The sequence below is a fragment of the Hemitrygon akajei genome, chromosome 11, assembly GCF_048418815.1.
Source record: "Hemitrygon akajei chromosome 11, sHemAka1.3, whole genome shotgun sequence".
Classification (NCBI taxonomy): domain Eukaryota; kingdom Metazoa; phylum Chordata; class Chondrichthyes; order Myliobatiformes; family Dasyatidae; genus Hemitrygon; species Hemitrygon akajei.
This window is the reverse complement of record NC_133134.1, coordinates 168,437,350-168,459,563: the sequence shown is the minus strand read 5'-3', so window position 1 is coordinate 168,459,563 and position 22,214 is coordinate 168,437,350. Positions and strand designations below refer to the sequence as shown.

The following is a 22,214-nucleotide window of genomic DNA, read 5'->3' as shown; positions in this document are numbered from 1 at the left end:
CCTTCTGAACTTTTATTTAGTTCGTAGAGCTCTGTTGACACTGCTGATAGGCCACGTACAATGGACAAACGCCCTCAAAGCTCCCTTTTTAAATAACTGCCACCAACCTGTGAGAAATACCTTGTGGTAGAGCTCTGTTGATGCTGCTGATAGGCCACGTACAATGGACAATACAGGAGCAATGCTGACCATAGTGCAAATAAGCTCAGATCAGAAGAATTGGTTTATTATCACTGACATTCTGAAATGCAACTTGTGGCAGGAAATGCATAAAAATTACTATAAATTACAGTAAATAAATAGCACAAAGGAGGAATAGCAAGGCAGCTCTATGGACTGAAACAAAATTGTAAAATCCAGTTTTAAAAATTATTCCTCTGTGTCAATTATAATCCATAGACATAAAAATAACATAGTTTTAACTTCAGCCAAAAGTGTTTTAGGCAGTAATCACTTCTTTAAAAATCTATCATCCACAAATAACAAAACCATTTTCACATTATTTTACAAAACTATTAATTCCTAAGCACCTAAAATTCACATCAGTTCTAATGAACTTCCTTGATTCTGTTGAGGGAGGTCAGAGATCTGGAGGTCAGTTCTGAGTCTTGAGAGCAATCACAAAATACACACAGGTGAAAGTGTGGAATTATTGTCACATGTACGAGGGTACAGTGAAAAGCTTGTCTTGCAAACTGTTTTTACAGAATAGATCATTACACAATGGATTGAGGTAGAACAAGGTAAAACAATAGAAAGTATAGCAGCTACAGAGGGAGTGCAGAGCAGGTAAACGATAAAGTGCAAGATCACAACTGGGTGGATTGTGAGGCCAAGAATCCATCTTATCGTTCAGGAGTCTGTTAACAGTGGGATAGAAGCTGTCCTTGAGCCTGGTGGTACATGCTTTCAGGCTTTTGTGTCTGATGTCCTAGGAGAGAGTGCGTCTTTAATTATGCTGGCTGCTTTATTGAGGCAGCGAGAAGTGTCCACGGAGGGGATGTTGTTTCCCATGACAAGCTGAGCTCTGTCCACAGCTCTCTGCACTTCCTTGAATTCACGCGCAGAGCAGATGCCATACCAACCCGTGATGTATCCAGACAGAATGCTTTCTGTAGTGCTTTTAGCCAGAGGGTGGTGAAGTTGTGGAATTTGTTACCACATGCAGCTGTGGAGGCCAGGGCGTTGGGTGTATTTAAGGCAGAGATTGATACGTTCTTGATTGGACATGGCATCAAAGGTTACGGGGAGAAGGCTGGGAACTGGGATTGAGGAGGAGATAAAGAAAAAGGGATCAGCTATGATGGAATAGCAGAGCAGACTCGATGGGCAAGATGGCGTAATTCTGCTCCTATGTTCTTATGGTCTTATTAATTAAAAGTTGGTAAGGGTTGACAGGGACATGCCAAACATTATGTGGATTTTCTGGTGTAGTCTGTTTTGTCATGTGCTTTTGTGATATCATTCTGGAGGAACGTTGTCTCATTTTTTAACTGCATTGCATTTGCGGTTTCTAAATGACACTAAACTGAATCTGAATCTGAATTTGCAGCTCTCAACTGTCTCCACTTCAGCACCATTTGCTGTCGACTGGCCACGGGGGGTAATGATAGGGACTGTCTGCCAGTCAAGGGGCGAAGTGGTGCATTTCCCCTTGGAAATGAGGAGGGGGGATACAAGTAATCTCAGGATAATTCTCAAAGGATTTGCTTTTAATACAGTACACTCTATACCTCTGCAAAGTCACCTTCCTAGTGACTTTCTCAACACGTCTTGCCACCTTCATGGATATTTGCTGGTAGCTGAGAAGATGCCAAGGCGTGTTGAGAAAGTGCCTAGAAAGGTGACTGTATAGAGTGTACTGTACAAAAAGCAAAGTGGTGAATGTTCTGGCTGCCTCATTATAGGAAGGATGTGGAAGCTTTAGAGGGGATGCAGAAGAGATTGACCAGGAGGCTGCCTGGACTAGAGAGTATGTCTTATGAGGATAGGTTGAGCGAGCTAAGGATTTTCTCTTTGAAGCGAAGGAGGATGAGAGGTGTACAAGATGTTAAGAGGCATGGATTAAGTGGACAGTCAGAGACTTTTCCCCAGGGTAAAAATGGCTAATACAAGAGGGCATAATTTTAAGGTGATTAGAGATAAAAGTATGGGGGGGAGGGGGGAGGTTGTCAGAGGTAGGTTTTTTTACACACAGAGTGGTGGGTGTGGAATGCCCTGCCAGAGGTGGCCGTCGAGGCAGATACATTAGGGGCATTTAAGAGACTCTTAGACAGGCACTTGGATGGAGGGATGTGTGGGATGGAAGGGTTGATTGATCTTAGAGGAGGTTAAAGCACCTTGGGCGAAAAGGCCTGTATTGCTCTATGTTCATGTTCTAACACTGCTTCAGCTGTAACCTAATTAACTAAAAATTCTAGGCACTATATAATTAGGATGTGAAAATTAGAATGCAGTAAGGATTATCCAGAACAATTCCAGGTGAAGGGATGACAGCGTCAGATGCAATGTCTGCTTATTCAACACGGAATGTAGAGCAAACACGGTGACCGATCAGAGGCAGAGGAGATGTCATGGGGTTAGGGCTGATGGAGCACTGTGTTTCAGATCATATTGGTGAGGGTTAGCGCATGGAACGCAACCCCTTCAGGCATTTCAACTTCCTTTGTGTCCTTTATTTTCACACCTTGAAGGGTTTGCTGATGAATTTTGATCAAGGTTTAAGGATGTTCTGAAATATTTCAGGGAATTCCGGGCCGCGATGGGCGAGATGGAAATCCGGGGGCCAATGGCGAGAAGGTAAAGAGTTTCTCACCTTATTCACTGCCGTTAAACAAAAATCCGACAAGACAATCTCAGTACATGGAGAAGTACAGGGATAATTCACTGAACTATATTTATTCATGATGTGTTTCCTATGTTACAGGGTGATCCTGGACAAAACGGAGCCCCCGGAGAGAGAGGCCCTGTTGGGCAGCCTGTGAGTATTGAACTGCCTAAAGAACAGAGCTGACTGGAAGAGCACAAAGCAAAGGAGAGGGGAATTAGAGCACACAGATAATAAAGGTCAGAACGAGAACATAATTAGAGCACGCAGAGCTCAGAATGCAAAAACAATTGGAGCACGCACATAATAGAGGCCCAAACAAGAACATATTAGAGCACGCAGATCAGAATGAGCACGTGATTAGAGCACACAGATCAGAATGAGCACATGATTAGAGCACACAGATCAGAATGAGCACATGATTAGAGCACACAGATCAGAATGAGCACATGATTAGAGCACGCAGATCAGAATGAGCACATGATTAGAGCACGCAGATCAGAATGAGCACATGATTAGAGCACGCAGATCAGAATGAGCACGTGATTAGAGCACGCAGATCAGAATGAGCACATGATAAGAGCATGCAGATCAGAATGAGCACATGATTAGAGCACGCAGTTAAGTCCGAACAAAGGCATAATTAGAGTATGCAGTGGTCAGAATGAGAAAACGATTAGAGCACACAGAGATCAGAATGAGCACGTGATTAGAGCACGCAGACCAGAATGAGCATATGATTAGAGCACGCAGAGATCAGAATGAAAGTATAATGGGAGCACACAATAGAGGGCAGGGTGAGTGATCAGCAAAACTAGAGTTAAGCAGCTGCCTGCATTAACCTGTGCCATCTCCCCAGTTCCCTTCCCTGGACAGGACCACCCCAAGGTCACCACCTCTCCGATGTGCTTCTGAATACAGAACTGTGTAAATGACAGGGATCTAGATCACTTCTAAACACTATCCCCGTGTTCTGGATCAGGACCTTTGTCTGCCCATTCTCTCAACACACCATCTATCTGCCTGACTTGCCTCTGATCAGATTCCCCATATGGATCAGGAATTGGAACCTTGTCCCTTTGGAAAGTTTTACAGTATGCCGAAGTTTCCCAGTAATAATGAATGCAGTTTCACAAATCATTCTGCTTCTTACTCGATGGCAAATACTTAGCAAATGTCTTAGGCACACACAGTGCCTATTAAAAAGTATTCATCCCCTTGGAAGTTTTCATGTTTTATAGTTTTACAGCAATGAATCACAGAGGATCTAATTTGCCTTTTTTGACACTGATGAAAAGAAAAGACTCTTTTTGTCAAAGTGAAAACAAATTTCTGCAAATTGGTCTAAATTTATTACAATTATTAAACACAAAATAATTGATTGCATAAAACTCACCTCCTTCAAGTCCGTATTTAGTAGATGCTCCTATGGCAGCAATTACAGCCTTGAGTCTGTGTGGATAGGTCTCTATCAGCTTTGCACATCTGAACACTGCTTTTGCACAATACCGTATTTTCCAAGTGACCAGGACCACCTTGGATTAAACTGAACAGACATCCTCAAAGTCTGTGATCTCTCCTACTCCCAGTGATTCTGTTTTGTTTGTAACTCTCGCTTCGGCTAGTGGCTGAACGTAGGGGACGATAGCCCTCGGCCCGGCCAAACTTAAGAAATCTCGTTTGGGTGGATGCTGCGTGATGTGTCCCCTGTTACAAATCAGTACCCCGAAATAACAAACAGTACACAATGTGCAGTTAAACAACTGAGCTTTATCATTCTTAATTTGACTATAAGGTTAGTAAAGAAAACAAAGAAAGAGAAAGGGCCCATTCTCATGAAACAGTCCAATGCACAATATTGGAGCTTATTGATATGGCTGTTCGTCCACCATCGACCTCCTCCGATCGTGCTGACCTTCGGACCCTCGCTCCAAGTCCACTCTGTCCAGCGGTCCACCAACTCTCTCCATTCGTGTCTTCTCTCCTCATCTCTCCCCGGCAAAAGACCGGAAATTCCCAGCTCCCAGACACACAAGAAAGAACAACATCCCACTCGTTGGCTAACATGCCCCATTATCTCCAGTGATAACCCAAACATTGCTGCTGCAGAGAAACACAGAAAACCTACAGCACAATACAGGCCCTTCAGCCCACAAAGCTGTGCCGAACATGTCCCTACCGTCGAACTACCTAGGCTTTACTCATAGCTTTCTATTTTTCTAAGCTCCATGTAGCCATCCAGGAGTCTCTTAAAAGAGCCTATCGTTTCCGCCTCCACCACCGTCGCTGGCAGCCCATTCCACGCACTAATTACCTTAGCAGTGGAATATTACAGAGAGGCCATTACGTTAGCAGTGAGAACTTACAGCATGTTACACTGTCCCCCCCACCAAATTTAGTCATGTCCTCATGATGTTGAGATAATTTGCCAACCCTTCCTACAAAACACTAAGTCTAATCCAGGTGCACAAGACAATGACGTAGCTCCCCAAAACGGTAGGGGCCACACTCCACTCCCCTGGTGCTACGTAGGCCAGCCTATCCAGTGGTCTCGGAATTCTCTGAGACCTCCGCACACCCTCACTTAACTCTTCAGGTTCAGACACTACTGGGGATACTTCCGGTCTACCTGGCGAGGCCTCCCCCGATCTATCACTCGTGCCCACCTGCAACCCGGACCCCTCTGTCCCATGGCCAAGCCCCGCTTCCTCCCCTGCAGAGTCCCGCTGCAACCCTGGCTGCCCACAGATAGCACCCCCCCCCCAACCCCACTTCACCTGACTCAGTGAGAGAAGGGCCTGGAGTCTCTTCCTCAATCAATGGGGAGTTAGCGAAAGGTGGCATATACCACACATCCGGGTCCTCATCTTCTGAATCAGTATCCCTCTCAGGGGTGGGGGCCGGACTAACCTCTCCTGCTGTTAGCCCTACAGTTGCCCCAGATTTCCACAGAGTCCTCTTACTAGGTGTAAGCTCCAAGTCGGGCTCTGGGTCTACCTGCACCTCTTGTCCCGGGGCACAGGTGGTTCCGATGGAGAATCTTGACAGGCCATTCCCCCCCTCTGGTTTCACCCGGAAAACTGGTGGGTTTGGCATCTGACTCTCCACCATATAGGGCGTAGCCGCCCAGCAGTCAGCCAACTTGAGCTTTCCGGGTTGTCCCAAATTCCTTATGAGGACTCAGTCTCCCAGCAGGAGTTGGGAGAAACTCACTTTTTAATCTACCTCCTCTTATTTCCTCGATTCTGCTTAGCGGCCGCGACCCCAGCCAGTTCATAAGCCCTTTTCAGCTCTCCTCATATCAGACACATATTTCAGATAAGTCTTCGGTGGTAAGTCACCCCTGTCAGTCCCAAAACAAAGGTCAGTGGGCAACCTCGCCTTATGCCCAAACATCAGATAATATGGCAAGTACCCAGTAGCTTCATTTCGAGTACAGTTGTAACTGTGAACAGTGACCAATATGTTGACTCCACCTGCTCTTCTTGCTGATCTCCAGGGTCCCGAGCATGTCCAGCAAGGTCTGATTAAACCTGTCAGGCTGAGAATCGCCCTGCGGGTGATAGGGCGTGGTCCTCGACTTCTCAACTCCAAGCATGCCCAGTAACTCATAGATGAGTCTGCTCTCGAAATCCTGTCCCTGGTCACTATGTATTCGCCTGGGAAGGCCGTAATAGATGAATTTCTTCTCCCATCACACTTTTGCCACCTTAGTCACCCTCTGGTCCTTGGTAGGAAAAGCCTGAGTATATCTGGTGTAGTGGTCCGTGATGACTAAGACATTCGCCGTGTTGCTGGCATCAGGTTCTATGGACAGGAAATCCAAACACACCAGGTCCAGAGGCCCAGCACTCTACAAGTGGGACAAGGGAGCTGCCCGCGTAGGCAGTATCTTCTGCCATATGCAGGGAATGCACGATTGCAGTATTCTTCAACCTCCAATTTCATTCAGGGCCAGTAAGACTGGTCTCTGAGCAATCCATAGGTCGATTTCACCCCCAAATTCCAGAATCATTGTGAAGTGACTTCAACACAATCCACCGATACTTCTCAGGCAGAACCAGTTGGATGTGACGTGACCTGGTATAAGATCTAGTTCTTCAACTCTAACCTCAGCCATTCTTGCAGTAATGGAGGCACCGACGCATGTTTCGTCTAGTCCGCCTGAGCCATGTCCTCCTTTTCAACCGCTGCCCAAATGGTGCCAATGCCTGGATCATCTCGCTGAGCAGCTGCCACTTCCCCAGAACTCAATTCCGGCAGCTGATTTGTCTTCAGGGCAGTCAGGTTACAGTAAACTTGGGGTATGGCATCGTCAGAAGCTCCCAATTGATCCACTGCTCGATCCTGCCCCTCCTTTCCCTTTGCCTTCACTGTGATGGCAAACTGACATATGGCCTTCACCCCTGGGGCAGGAACGCTCTCCCACTCCTCGTCCCTCACCAGTCCCTCACCAGTCCCTCATCAATGTTCCGGCTCCCCGGCCAGTACTTCAGGCTGAAATCATAGGCAGACAACACCATCAACCACCGATGGCCTGTGGCATCCAGTTTCGTTGAGGTCAAGATATAATTTAGCAGGTTGTTGTCCATCCTCGCCTCAAACTTGACCCTGTAGAGATAGTCACTCAGCTTATCCACTACCGTCCATTTCAGTGCCAGGAATTCCAACTTGTGAGTGGGCTAGTTTTTCTCGGAGGGCGACAGACTCCGGCTGACAAATGCAACAGGCCTCAACCCAGAGCCCCGATCATGATACAGGACGCCCCCTAAACCCTCTCGGCTGATATCCGTGTGCAGCAAATATGACAACTGGGGGTCTGCAAAAGCTAGAACCAGCGCCTGGGTCAGCAGCTCCTTCAGTGACTGAAAAGCCTCCTCACGTTTTGCACCCCACCTCTGTCCAAAGGGCTCTGACGGGCTAAGATACTCTCCACCCTTCTGTCCTTTTTTCCCCTCCCTTTCTTCCCCAAGGGAGGGTAACTGTACAGAAGTTGATTCAAGGGGTGACTCACTTTGGCGTAGCCCTTCACGAGTCTCCAATAATAACCACAGAACCCAAGGAACGAGCACAGAGTACTCACAGTCTGGGGCCTTGGCCAAGTGGTAACTGCCTCGATCTTAGCTACTCCATTCTGTGAGACTATGTGCCCAACAGCTAACAGACGTTTGACAGAACTGGCACTTGTCCAGGGAAAGTTTTAACCCTTCAGCTTTCAGGTGGCGCAGCACCTTCAGCAGCCTCGCTTCATGTCCTTCCAAAGAGGATCCAAATGTTATGAGGTCATCCAACTTCACCAATACCTCAAGCAAGTTCATATCCCCCACCATCTTCTCCATGACCCACTGGAAGGTTGCAGGGGCTCCTGATATGTCCTGGGGCATCCTTTCGAACTGGAAGAATCCCAGGGGCATATAAATGCCGTCTTCTCTTTGTCGGCCTCACTGATGGGGATCTGGTGATATCCACTCCTCAAGTCCAGCACACTGAACCACTTCACACCTCTCAGACAGGCCAGTGTGTCTTCAATCCTCGGGACTTTACTGGTCAGGGACGGTGCGCCTGTTCAGAGTTCTATAGTTCACACACATGCATACCTTCCCGTACTTCTTCCGGGCCACAAACTATTGGGGACCCATAGGGGCTTCAGGACTCAGTGATGATCTCAGCTTCCTTCAACTTACACAAATGCTGCCAAACGTCCTCCATCTCTTCAGGGGCCAGTCGCTGTGACCTTTCTCTGAACAGGGTATCCTCAGTCTCCAGGATAGTATGAAGCGTGCTCTTGGAACAACCCACATCGAACTCGTCAGTGAAAACGACACCTTCCAGCTTCAACATCTTCTCTACCAACCTCCTCTTCCAACCTGCAGACCGGGGAGTCCCCGAGGTTGAATGACTCAGCGGACAACTTTCCCCCCTTTTCCAATAGTTTCTCCCCGGCTTGTCTCACAGTGACACCCCAGACTCAATGGAAAACGCCTGCTTGCTTTACCCTACCTATACCCCTCAAAATTTTGTATACTTCTATCAAATCACCCCTCACTCTCCTGTGCTCCAGGGAATAAAAGAATAAACCTGCTCCCATGGTTTCACATGACCCTGATTTGGGAGGAGAAGGGGAAGGTGGGGCTGAGCAGCGGGGTGCTACACCTTACCCAAGGGTGACCTCCAGGTTAGTGGAGGGAAGGAGAACCTTAACTACCTTTGGCAGAGACGGATCTTCAGGCCACCACCCAAGGATCAGAAAGCATGGTCAATAAGGAACCAGAATCAGGATTATTATCACCAGCATGTGACGCAGAACTTGCTAACTTAGCAAACCAGGATTGTTTTCTCTGGAGTGGTGAAGGCTGGGGGAGAATTGGTAGAAGTTTATAAAATTATTAGAGACATAGATAGAATCTGCCAGAATCTGACAGCCCATGATGCTGTACTGACCCTTTAACCTACTCTAAGATCAATCTAGCCCTTCCCTTCACATTGCCCTCCATTTTACTATCATTCATGTGCCTATCTAAGAGTTTCTTAAATGTCTGTAATGGCAGGGTGTTCCACACACTCACCACTCTCGGTGTTTTTAAAAAAAAAACAGACCTCTGACATCCCTTCTATAGTTTCCTCCAATCACCTCAAAGTTGCAGCCCTCGTATTAGTTATTTCTGCCCCGGAAAGTCTCTGGCTGCCCACTCTGTATAACTCTTATCAAGTCACCTCTCATTCTCCTTCATCCAAAGAGAAAAGCCTAACCTATCCTAGTAAGATGTGCTGTCTAATCCAGGCAGCATCCTGGTAAATCTTCTCCGCACCCTCTCTAATCCAGGCAGCATCCTGGTCAATCTCCTCTGCACCCTCTCTAATCCAGGCAGCATCCTGGTAAATCTTCTCAGCACCCTCTCTAATCCAGGCAGCATCCTGGTCAATCTCCTCCGCACCCTCTCTAATCCAGGCAGCATCCTGGTAAATCTTCTCAGCACCCTCTCTAATCCAGGCAGCATCCTGGTGAATCTCCTCTGCACCCTCTCTAATCCAGGCAGCATCCTGGTGAATCTCCTCTGCACCCTCTCTAATCCAGACAGCATCCTGGTGAATCTCCTCTGCACCCTCTCTAATCCAGGCAGCATCCTGGTAAATCTCCTCTGCACCCTCTCTAATCCAGGCAGCATCCTGGTGAATCTCCTCTGCACCCTCTCTAATCCAGACAGCATCCTGGTAAATCTCCTCTGCACCCTCTCTAATCCAGGCAGCATCCTGGTAAATCTCCTCTGCACCCTCTCTAATCCAGTCAGCATCCTGGTGAATCTCCTCTGCACTCTCTCTAATCCAGGCAGCATCCTGGTAAATCTCCTCCGCACCCTCTCTAATCCAGGCAGCATCCTGGTAAATCTTCTCAGCACCCTCTCTAGAGCTTCCACATCCTTCCTGATCACAATTTTCTGCGTGTGGTCTAATCAGAGTTTTACAGAGCAGCAACACTAATATTGAGAGAGAGAGGTGGAGAGTGAGAGAGACAGAGGCATGTTTTGTCTGAAATGGTGTTAGAGATTTTCAAGAACTGATGGCAGTGAGGAAGAAGCTGTGTTGAACCCTGAGTTGTAGGTCTTCAGGCTCCTGTATCTCCTGCCTGTTGGCAGCATCAAGAAGAGGGTATGGCCTCGGTGATTGGAGTCACTGACAATGGATCTCACCTTCCTGACACGTGTGTGTAACCCCAGTGGAATCAATATAATACAAATCAAAATGTCTGACAATACAAAACTGTTCTTTGTGCCCAAGTACCAAGACAAGCTCAACACTCAAGATGCTAGAGGAACTCAGTAAGTCAGGCAGCATCTGTGGAGGGAATTGCACAATCGACATTTCAGGTCGAGACCTTTATCAGGACTGGAAAGAAAGCGTGGAGATAGCTGGTATAAAAAGCTTGGTGGGGGGAGGAAGGACTGACAGGTGAGGGGGGAGATGATAGGCAGGGGAGGGAGGGGGAAGAGCAGGAATAACATTAGAAGCTGGAGAGTGATAGGTGGAAGACAGGCTCTTTGTCTTTTGCGGTCTCTGTTTTGTGTAATGAATGTTGGTCCTAGTCATGGTCAGGACATTGTTGAAGGCTGATGTAACACACACAACATCTTGGAGGAACTCGGCAGCTCAGGCAGCATCTGCAGAGGGAAATAGATAGTCGACGTCTGGCCCAAAACATTAATTCTTCATTTTGCTCTATGGATGCTGTTTGACCTGCTGAGATCATCCAGTATTTTGTGTGCATTGATCCAGATTTCCAGCATCTGCAGTCTGCCTTGTGCCTTTGGATTGGTGGTGTAAATCTCCAACAATATCTCCGTTATGTCCAGAATGGAATGGTCTGATGTATGCCTCTCTTTTACCTCAGGGACTATCTGGAAAGCCAGGAAGGAGAGGTCCTGCAGGTGAACAGGTAAGCAGCCTTGCAGAACATAGTCATAATGGTATTTGTCCCATACAATTCAGTCACATATCCCCAGCAATGCAACCAAGTGTCACTTAGTCCCATACAGCACTGGTGCTTTGCAATGCACCGGTCACATAAGCATCAGTGGCAGACTGAGTGAGATAAATGCACAGTTAACGTAAAGTTTTACAGTGCCAGCTTTTTTTTTACTGTTTGTTACTCCGTGTTTAGGGCAGCAATGAACGTCCTCCATCTCTAGCAATGTTCAGGGCTTCCTTCATCGTGTCAGTAGCTTCCTCGTGGGTTTCACTACTGTCATCCATGCAAATCCCAGGTGGAGATTCAGGAATATCATTGCACTCAGATGTAGAAGGATTCTTCATTGCTGTTTCTGTAACAATTTTGTTTTACCAGTCAGGGATGTTGGCCCTGAGCTGAACCCCCGAACCTGGAGGACCAGTGGATCACTCTTAGTCTGTCCTCTCCCCTTTGACCTATTTGGCATGGGTGACTCTAGTAAGAACCAAACCATAAAGCCACGATTTCAGTCAACAAAGCTCTCTGGGTCATTGAGGCACACAAGCCTCCAAATCGTGACAAGATTATGCACCTCTTGGAGGACAGCAACATCGACCTGGGTTCAATTCCCACCGCAGTCTATAAGGAGTTTCCATCTTCTTTCTGTGACCATGTGTGCTAGGGTTAGTAAGTTGGGGGTATGCTATGTTGACAGAAGCATGGTGACACTTGCAGACTGACCCCAGCACATCCTCAGACTGTGTGGGTCACTGACAAATAAAGCTAATCTTTAACCACAGGCTCATTGTGTTGTGCGTGTGGATCTGTTGCGAGTTGAAGAATGCATCAGATTTTCACGGACAAATAGAAATCAAACCTCATGAGATTGGTTTGGAGATGGCATTGTATCCCAGCAGGAGTTTGAAAATCTGCACCCTGAAATTAAAGATAAAGATGAGCTTGATTTGTTGCGTGTCACACACTGGGAAACATGTCTTTGCGTCAATGACCAACATAATCCGAGGATGTGCTTGGGGCAGCACCCAAGTGTCACCGTGCTTCCAATGCCAACATAGCATGGCCACAGCTAATTAACCCTGACCTTCTGAATGTGGGGGGACGGGGAGCTGGAACACCCGAAAGAAACCCTTGCAGTCACAGGATGAACCAGGGTTCCGCCTCATTTATTTTTTACGCGGATCAACCATTGCTCTGAGCTGGAAATTTTTTACACAACCTGAAAACTGCGTGGCACTTTAAATGATTTTTTTTGTAATATGCACACCGTGAGTATTTAGAATGAAAATTGACAATCACATGCTTTTGATCTTATTTATTAATTGAAGGATATAATGAAATACAAAGAAAATCTTTCGTGTTTCTTAAACTTTTTCTTGCCTGTCTTTATTACACATCAATTGTCTATAAACACTTCCAGATTAATTTTACATCCAGCTGAAAGATACATCTTAATCCTCGTTATATCATCCAAATGTTCTGCTCCTAGTCTGTTTCTGGATTTACATTTGACTGAATTCATAAGACTGAATCCACGTTCACAGTCAGCACTGGAAGTCTGAAATGTTCTGATGTCAGCAAGAATTAACAGTCCTTCAAATTCTTCATTTCTAAGCATATAGTTCGACATATCAGTGAACATCTTAATTGAGCCAGTCTCAACTTTCTCAGCAATTGCAAATTTGAAATCACTGTATTGCTGGGATATTGTTGAGGCAAGGCCTTCGTTGTAGTTCGGTATGGTAACTGAGTATATTTTGTTAGTCGTACAGCATCCTCTTTTCCACATTCAAAATTGGTTGTTTGCAGTAGCAACAGGGTCAAAAACTTACTATCCTCTTAACTCATTCTCAGGAAATCTGTTATCCAAGTGATTACACACTCATTGAATAAATCACTGACAGGCACAGTATTAATGTCAGAACTTATAGATACAAGCAGATCTTTTATTTTATTACCCCAATAAAAAGTATTGCCAAGATACTGTGACTGTAACTTATTAATTGTTGTTTAATTATATTAACATTATATAAAAGAGAATTCCAACTGCACAGTCGTACATCTGTGCAGATTAGAAGGAGCAGTGGGGAGAACGTGTAAACTCCTTATAGACAGCAGCGGGAATCGAACCCTGATCTTACTGCTGTCATTGTAGTGCTGTGCTACCCGCTACACTACTGTGTCACACTATTGGATTAGATACGTCACACACCGGCTGACATGCATGGAACAGGGTAGGATGCCAGTCGCTCTGTTGGACAATGTGCTGCATGTTGTACTCACTGGGCGACTGGCAACATGCTCTTACACAATGTAATGCACTAAACCAGACCACGTAGTCTTGTGCTCGGCTTCTGATCCTCCTAACGTCTCCATCCCCATTACCATCTCCCTCCATTCCTTGTGTACTGAACCCGCTTCCCCATCAGGCCCCACCCCTCAGCCGCTTGAAATCCTCACCCCCACAGCCGTTTCTCTTGAGTTCCATTTTGCTTTCATCAGTTACCAGGTAATGACTGTTGTTCTGGTGTCTCTCACAAGTGAGTACACCTTGTCTGTGTCCATCCAATCCAACCCCTGCTCATTTTAACAGCCAGAGTTCGCCTGTATTGGGTACGGGCTGGGGTACAGCTGTACCAGCCCTGAGCTGGGTTTGCCTGTACCAGATCTGGGCTGGATTATTCCTGTAAGCCCGGTACACCTGCAGTACCATATCTGTACTGGCTCTGGACTGAGGTACACCTATAACAGGTCTGAGCCAGGTATGCCTGCATTGGGTCTGGGCTGGGAGAGGCCTCAGCCATTGAACTTTCACTAGTGCTGGGCCCAGTGGAAGCACCAGGAACTGATGTCCGTGATGTCTCACGGTGTCACTGGGAGGAGGTTTTCCGGGGGTTGTTACTGATGGCTTGTTACTTCTGTTCCCACACAGGGAAGCCGAGGACCAATGGGAGCTCCAGGTCCCCAGGGTCCCCCTGGGAGTCCGGTAAGTCCTTCAGTGCCTGGGTTCAATTCTGAGTCAGGCCTTGACGATGCTGCCTGTGGTTCCTCCCGAGAGGCAGCAGCACAATATCACCGTCTGGTTCATTTGTAACTGACCACCCGGTGTAGTATACTGCGCATCGGGTGGCATCTGGGGGGAGAGAAGCAGAATCAGTTTAAATCATCTCTGTGCTAAGCATCTACCCCATTTTTCTTGGTGTTACTCACTCTGGGCGTTTGCTAATTTATACTCACTGGGTCAGTGATATCTCCGCCTGTATTGGGCTACCACTGTGCCATCGATGTTCCATACCACTGGCAAACCCCAATACAGTGCATCATCTTCCGCCTGACAACCAAGTTCCACTACCTTATTTACATTATCAATTTATTACACACACGTAGGAGCTTAATGTGCTGTGACCATTTGGTGGCAGCAGCACGTCCTCTCTCATCTCCTCTTCCACTGAAAAGTAGCTTTCACTTCTCTCTCTCTCTCTCTCTCTCTCTCCCAGTTCTCCTGAAGGGTGAACAGTACAAAACAATGCTCATTTCTCTTTCCGCAGTCGCTCTCCAACCTGCTGGATTTTCCCAGTGGTCCTGTTTATCTTTCAGATTTACTTTTGCCTGTTCTGGGCCAGAGTGCGCCTGTATAGGGTCCAGGCCAAAGGTGCTTGTACCAGATCTGGGCTGGGGTCAACTTATACTAGGTACGACTGTACTTGGTATGCCTGTAATGGTCCTGGGTGTAAGTGCGCCTGTAATGAGCCAGGCTGGAGGTGCACCTGTACTGCGTTACTGTTGTATTTGCCTGTTTCTTTGTCACTGTGTTAAGTATTCTGACTGTTTCTTACAGGGAGAACTGGGTGACTCTGGCGACATGGGTGAACGTGGACCCCGGGGCCCTGTTGTAAGTAGCTGCCTTAGAAACTCTTGGGGCTGATGTTGACCACCAGTCTACCTCATCCCTCACCCTCATTCTTCACACCCATAACCCCATTTTGCCCTTTGCCCTTACTGGTGTGACCTGGGATACCTGACCAATTGGCGCTAAAATATCCATAGGCTTTTGTCCCTGACCGTTACCTCAGATGGAGACGAAGGGATTGGTCAGTTGGTAAGCTGATTCCACGCTGCCTTTTTGTTGCCGACACATTGCCAAGATGCCCCCGGTGAACAGGCTGAGAGAAATAAAATAGGCATCCGTTAGTTTTGAGAGACCATGGATTTGTGCCTTGGGAAGTTTCCAGTGCTCAGGCCTGGACAGGGTTGTATGGGAGATCAGCAGTTGCCATGCTGCAAGTCACCGATATTGTCCAAGGGAAGGACAGGGGCCGATACGGCTTGGCACCGGTGTCATCGCAGAGCAATGTGTGGTTAAGTGCCTTGCTGACTTATTATTTAATTATTTATGGTTTTATATTGCTATATTTCTTGGTTGGTGCGGCTGTAATGAAACCCAATTTCCCTCTGGATCAATAAAGTATGTCTGTCTGTGTCTGTCAAGGACACAACACGTTGCCTTAGCTGAGGCTCGAACTAATGACCTTCAGATCACTAGACCAACGCCTTAACCACTTGGCCACGCACCAACACGTGGCTGAGAGAACAGATCGGAATATAACAAGTAATGAGGGGCTGTGGGGTCTTGGATTCTATTTCAATATCAAACTGTGGACCAGAAGATAACGGCTGTGTTGGTATTTGTTCAACGGTGTGGGGGAGCACAAGAGGGAGACGGGAACAAGATGTAGTTGGTGTAAATGTATCAAATAGCATTTCAGATTCAGATGTATTAATCATGTGTACATCAAAACATACATTGTTTGTGTTAACAACCAACACAACTTAAGGATGTGCTGGGGGCAGCCCACAAGTGTCATCACACACTCTGGTGCTAACGTAACATGTTCCCAGTGGTCAGCAGAACAACACAAGCAGCAACTATAACAACAGTTCAAAGGTTCAATAGTTTAATATCAGAGAATGTATAGAGTATACAACCTGAAATCCTTACTCTTCACAGACATCCACGAAACAGGGAAAAAACCCAAAGAATGAATGACAGAAAAATGTTAGAACCCCAAAGACCCTCTTCCCCCTCCCATGCACAGGCAGCAGCAAAAGCATCAACCCCCCCCCCCCCACTCCAGCAAAAGCATCGACCGCCCTCACCCATCACCCGCCACGCAAGCAATAGATAAGCCCTGGAGACCATGATTGGGAGCCCAAAAGCTACTGTCCACCCCAACATTTCGACATCTCAGACAACCTCTCTCTCCATCTCCCTATCAAGGGAGAGAGAGATGCTGCTCCTGCAACAGCAACAGCTCGCTGTTTTGATGTTACAGTCTGTTGTGTTGCTTATTCAAGTTCCCCAACTTGAGGACCAGCAGACTCAATTGCCTTCGAGAGGGAGAGATCGCTTGAGTGCAAAACAAGACAGCAAAATAAGCCTCTTTTTCCATACTACAGACAGGCCTCCAATCCTAGGACAGGCTGGCTCTAGGCCTTCAGTCCTTAGCCCAGCCTCTAACTTAGGACTTCACCCCAGGACTCCATTCATCTGAAGTCAGCACCAGCTCCCCCCCAACACCCCTTGAGTCCCCTCCGTCAGTTACTGAGGTCTTGGCTAATCTGATTATGTCCTCAGCTCTGCAGTCCCTTATAGCCACTTTTGCCTTTCACACCCTTGCTATCAATAATCCATCTCCCTCCACCTTTACACATTCCAAGACATTGCATCCAAACACCTTTTGAAGATCAGAGTTCCAAAGATTCACCTCCGAGAAGGAGAAAATAATCACATTTTAAAAGGCCAATTCTTCATTTTAAAACAGCGACCCCACAAGGTAAGACATCTCTCCATCTCCATCCCATCAAGATCTCGCAGTACCTTGCACGTTTTAATAGGAGTAGGGGTGACTATTTGGCTCAATGTGTCCTCTTGAGTATTGAGTGAGATCGTGGCTAATAATCTACTTGGGCCTGCTCTGTATCCTGTAATTCCCACAGTGTATGGATTTCACCAGACATCCCCTCCTGCTCTCTGAGGTAGAGACCCTTTATTGATGGGAGTTGTGTCCTAGTTGTCTATGTGATAGGCAGGCTGGTACACACACCAGGGCAAAGCAATCTGTTGCCCATGCAGCTGTCTCCCCTTCTCCATGCAACTGATGAACTGACCCACTGTGGTCTTTCCAGTGAGGGTGTTCCCTCCGGGGAGTGAGCTCCCTTCTTTACCCACTGTGGTCCTTCCGGTGAAGGTGTTCCCACCTACCAGTTCCATAACATCTGTCAAAGTCGGCCCTACACCCTCTGTTCCACAACCGTCATCAACATCAGTCCTGCTGTCCAAATATATCACCTCACTCTTATCTAAGTTGAAATCCAATTCCCATTTCTCAGCCCATCTCCCAAGTTTATCAAGATCTGAAAAGGAATCTACAGCTTTAAAAAAATATATATCTGTTCTTTGCTGGCGTAAATGAAGAATAAACTCTTCTTGGGCTTCTAGCTGGGTGCAGGTATTGATTTTAATCAACGTTTCGATGACAGGCTCTGCCATCTTCATCTGGGATGATGACTAAGCGTATCTAGTCCGGTGGTATTTATATACCCCTGTCATTTGTCCCTCCTGATCGGTTAGCCCTCATCCAATCAGGTTTCCGCTGCCACACCTTGCTTGCAATCTGATTCCAGTTCTTACTTAGAGTGAGACCTTCGTCTTTGTCAAAATTCCTTTCCTCTAGTTTTACTTCACTGGCTTCCTTTACCAGGCGCTCCCAAGAGCCATTGGCATTTCACGGTGCCATCAAAGTCAATCATATGGCCGTTGTGAATGCAATGTTCTGCTACTGCCGATTTCTCCTGGTAATCTAAACCCAATCTTGTCAAGATCTCTTTGTAATTCATCATAACCTGCTTCACCATCAACAAGACCCCCTCATTCAGTGTTAAACTTTTTAATCGTGCCATCTACATTAACACCCAAATCATAGATAAAGAATGAATAACAGAGATTCCCAACACTGGCCCCTGGCATGACAAGCCTCCAGTTGGAGAATCAACCTGCAACCATCACCCTCTGCTTCCTATCATTGAGCGAATTCTGAATCCACTTCACTAGGTTGCCTCGAATCCCATGTGACCTTACCTTCCAGATCAGCCTGCCATGCGGTGCCTTGTTAAAGGCTTTACTAAAGTCTAAAGAGATGCTATCTACTGCTCCACCTTCACCTATCTCCATCGTTACCGCTTCAAAAAAACTTCAAATGATGGGCTGTCTTCCTTTCCCAGAAATCGGACCAGTCATCTCCAGTCCTAGTTCCACATCATTCCTTGGGTCTTTAAGAACAGCCCTGGAAGATATTAAAGCATTCTGATAACCCCATAATTCATTGAACTGGCTTTAACTTGGACCCTACCCACCTTTGTGGTCGGCTTCCATAATGTGTACCTTGACTGGATTGTCTTCCACTAGGTCTATCACCCCTTTATACCTCAGTGGCAGCACCCTGACTAGTTCATCTGATCACTGTCTCCCCCCACCTCAACTCAGACAGTGTGCCCACCCAAACCTCCTCTTCCTCCTGTCCTCGTCACTCAAGAGCTGGTGAAGTGAGGTCAACAGCAACCTGTCCTGCACTTCTCCAGAGTGTCAGTGATTAAGACCAGATGACATAGGAGCAGAATTAGCCAATTCAGCCCAATGCATCATGGCTGATCTATTTTCCCCTCAACCCCATTCTCCTGTCTTCTCCCCATAACCTTTAAAGAACTTAATAACCAAGAACCTATCAACCTCTGCTTTATATATACCCAATGAGTTGGCCTCCGCAGCCAACTGTGGCAAAGAATTCCACAGATTTACCACCATCTGGTAAAATAAATTCCTCCTCATCTCTATTCTAAAGGGCTCCCCTTGTATTCTGAGGCTGTGCCCTCTGGTCCTAGACTCCCCCACTATCGGAAACATCCTCTCCACATCCACTCTGTCTGTGCCCTCTGCTCCTAGACTCCCCCACTACAGGAAACATCCTCTCCACATCCACTCTATCTGTGTCCTCTGGTCCTAGACTCCCCCACTGCAGGAAACATCCTCTCCACATCCACTCTATCTGTGCCCTCTGGTCCTAGACTCCCCCACTATAGGAAACATCCTCTCCACATCCACTCTATCTGTGCCCTCTGGTCCTAGACTCCCCCACTGCAGGAAACATCCTCTCCACATCCACTCTGTCTGTGCCCTCTGCTCCTAGACTCCCCCACTACAGGAAACATCCTCTCCACATCCACTCTATCTGTGTCCTCTGGTCCTAGACTCCCCCACTGCAGGAAACATCCTCTCCACATCCACTCTATCTGTGCCCTCTGGTCCTAGACTCCCCCACTATAGGAAACATCCTCTCCACATCCACTCTATCTGTGCCCTCTGGTCCTAGACTCCCCCACTACAGGAAACATCCTCTCCACATCCACTCTACCTAAGCCAGGGTTTCCCAGCCTTTTTTATGTCATGGAGCCTTACCATTAATGGAGGTAATGGGGTGATGATTGCAGGTTGATTCTCCAACTGGAGGGGTCAGTGTTGAGAATCACTGTATCTATGATCTGGATGCGAATGTACATGACATGTTTAAAAAGTTTGCTGATGACACTGAATTTGGGGGGTCTTGTCGATAGTGAAGCAGGACCCCGGGTTGGGAACCCCTGTCTAGGCCTTTCTATATTTGGTAGGTTTCATTGGTTAAGGGTTGACCCAAATGAAGTTGTCGTGATATGAAGGAAAGCTGAGATGGTGGAGGGCCAAACATTGTTTCGGCTCGTCAGAGAGCCCTGGGCTAAAAATTCTAGCCAAGCTGTTCAGGAGGTGGTACAGTTGGAATTATCAGTCAGGTCATGCAGAAACCTCCATTCAGCCCAACCAGCTGATACTGCTCCACTGGAAACTCCTTTTCTTTCATCATGACCTATCAGTATAAACGTCTCTCCTCTCCAACCTGGACCCACCTCCATTAAATACACTTTTTTAACGGGATCTGTCACCATAAAGAAGTGTCTGTGGGTTGTTTGGAATTGCTTTTTACCAGGGACGTGGCAGAGTCACAGGAACCAATCAACACATCCTTTATTGAAGACGATTTCTCTCGTCTGATGGTGTCAGCAATGAGAGAGAAGATGAAATATGAATGTAAGCTAGCCAAAAATATCGAAGAGGATGGCAAAAGTTTTTTTTCCAGATATATAAAGTGTAAAAGGGAAGCAAGAGTGGATACTCAACTGCTGAAAAAATGGCGCTGGAGAAGTAGTAATGGGGGATAAAGAAATGGCGGATGAACAGCATAAGTAACAGAGGGATCTGGGAGTACAGATACATAATTCCCTAAAAGTAGCGCCACAAGTAGATAGGGTTGTAAAATCTTTCCTTTCGGTTTGTCTTGATGAAGGGTCTCGGCCCGAAACGTCGACATCGCTTCTCCCTATAGATGCTGCCTAACCTGCTGTGTTCTACCAGCATTTTGTGTGTGGGGGTTGTAAAGAGAGCTTTTGGTACATTGGCTTTTATAAATCAAAGTATTGAGTATAAGAGTTGGAATGTTTTGGTGAGGTTGTATAAGACATTGGTGAGACCGAATTTGGAGTATTGTGTGCAGTTTTGGTCACCTAATTACAGGAAGGATATTAATAAGGTTGAAAGAGTGCAGAGAAGGTTTACAAGGACGTTGCCGGGACTTGAGAAACTGAGTTACAGAGAAAGGTTGAATATGTTAGGACTTTATTCCCTGGAGTGTAGGAGAATGAAGGGTGATTTGATAGAGATGTATAAAATTATGATGGGTATAGATAGAATGAATGCAAGCAAGCTTTTTCCACTGAGGCCAGGGGAGAAAAAATCCAGAGGGCATGGGTTAAGGGTGAAGGGGGAAAAGTTTAAAGGGAACATTGGGGGGGGGCTTCTTCATGCAGAGAGTGGTGGGAGTGTGGAATGAGCTGCCAGATGAAGTGGTGAATGCGGGCTCACTTTTGACAATTAAGAAAAACTTGGACAGGTATATGGATGAGAGGGGTTTGGAGGGATATGGCCCAGGTGCAGGTCAGTGGGACTAGGCAAAAAAAAATGGTTCGGCATAGCCAAGAAGGGCCAAAAGGCCTGTTTCTGTGCTGTAATGTTCTATGGTTCTATGGTTCTAAGTATTTTGCTTCAGTCTTCACAGTGGAAGACGCTAGTGGAATTAAGAACTGTGAGAGTGTCAGGGCAGAATGAGTGTCATTGCTATTACTAAGGAGAAGGTGCTTGGGAAGCTGAGTGCCACCTGGACCAGATAGACTACACACCCCAGGGTTCTGAGAGGGTAGCTGAAGAGATTGTGGAGGCATTAACTAGATTCTGGAATGGTTCTGGAGGCCTGGAAAATTGCAAATGTCACTCCACTCTTTAAGAAGGGAGTGAAGCAGAGAAAAGGAAATTATAGGCTAATTAACCCGACTTCAGTGGTTGGGAAGATATTGGAGTCTGTTATTAGGATGAGGTTTTGGGGTACTTGGAGGGACATAATAAAGTAGACCAAAGTCAACATGGTTTCGTTAAGGGAAAATCTTGCTTGACAGATCTGTTGGAATTCTTTGAGGAAATAACAGGTAGGATAGATAAAGGAGAGTTAGTGGATGTTGTTTACTTGGCCTTTCAGAAGGCTTTTGACAAGGTGCCACACCTGAGGCTGCTTAACAAGAGCCCATCGTATTACAGGAAAGGCACTACCATGGATAGAAGACTGGCTGAGAGTGGGAATGAAAGGGGATCTATTCTGGTCGGCTCCTGGTGACTAGTGGTGTTCTACAGGGGACTGTGTTTAGGACCAATTCTTTTTACGTTATATGTCAATGATTTGGATAATGCGATTGATGGCTTTGTGGCCAAGCTTGCAAATTATACAAAGATAG

The 22,214-nt window shown here is 46.6% G+C and overlaps 1 protein-coding gene across 1 annotated transcript in view; it reads left to right on the top strand.

Moving 5' to 3' along the window:
• col9a3 (collagen, type IX, alpha 3) overlaps window positions 1-22,214 on the top strand; it is a 232,919-nt gene that overhangs the window by 147,703 nt on the left and 63,002 nt on the right. The window contains exons 19-23 of the mRNA XM_073062368.1: window positions 2,746-2,799; window positions 2,927-2,980; window positions 11,214-11,258; window positions 14,221-14,274; window positions 15,127-15,180. Of these exons, the coding sequence (XP_072918469.1) occupies window positions 2,746-2,799; window positions 2,927-2,980; window positions 11,214-11,258; window positions 14,221-14,274; window positions 15,127-15,180 (261 nt within the window). The remainder of the gene's footprint in view (window positions 1-2,745; window positions 2,800-2,926; window positions 2,981-11,213; window positions 11,259-14,220; window positions 14,275-15,126; window positions 15,181-22,214) is intronic.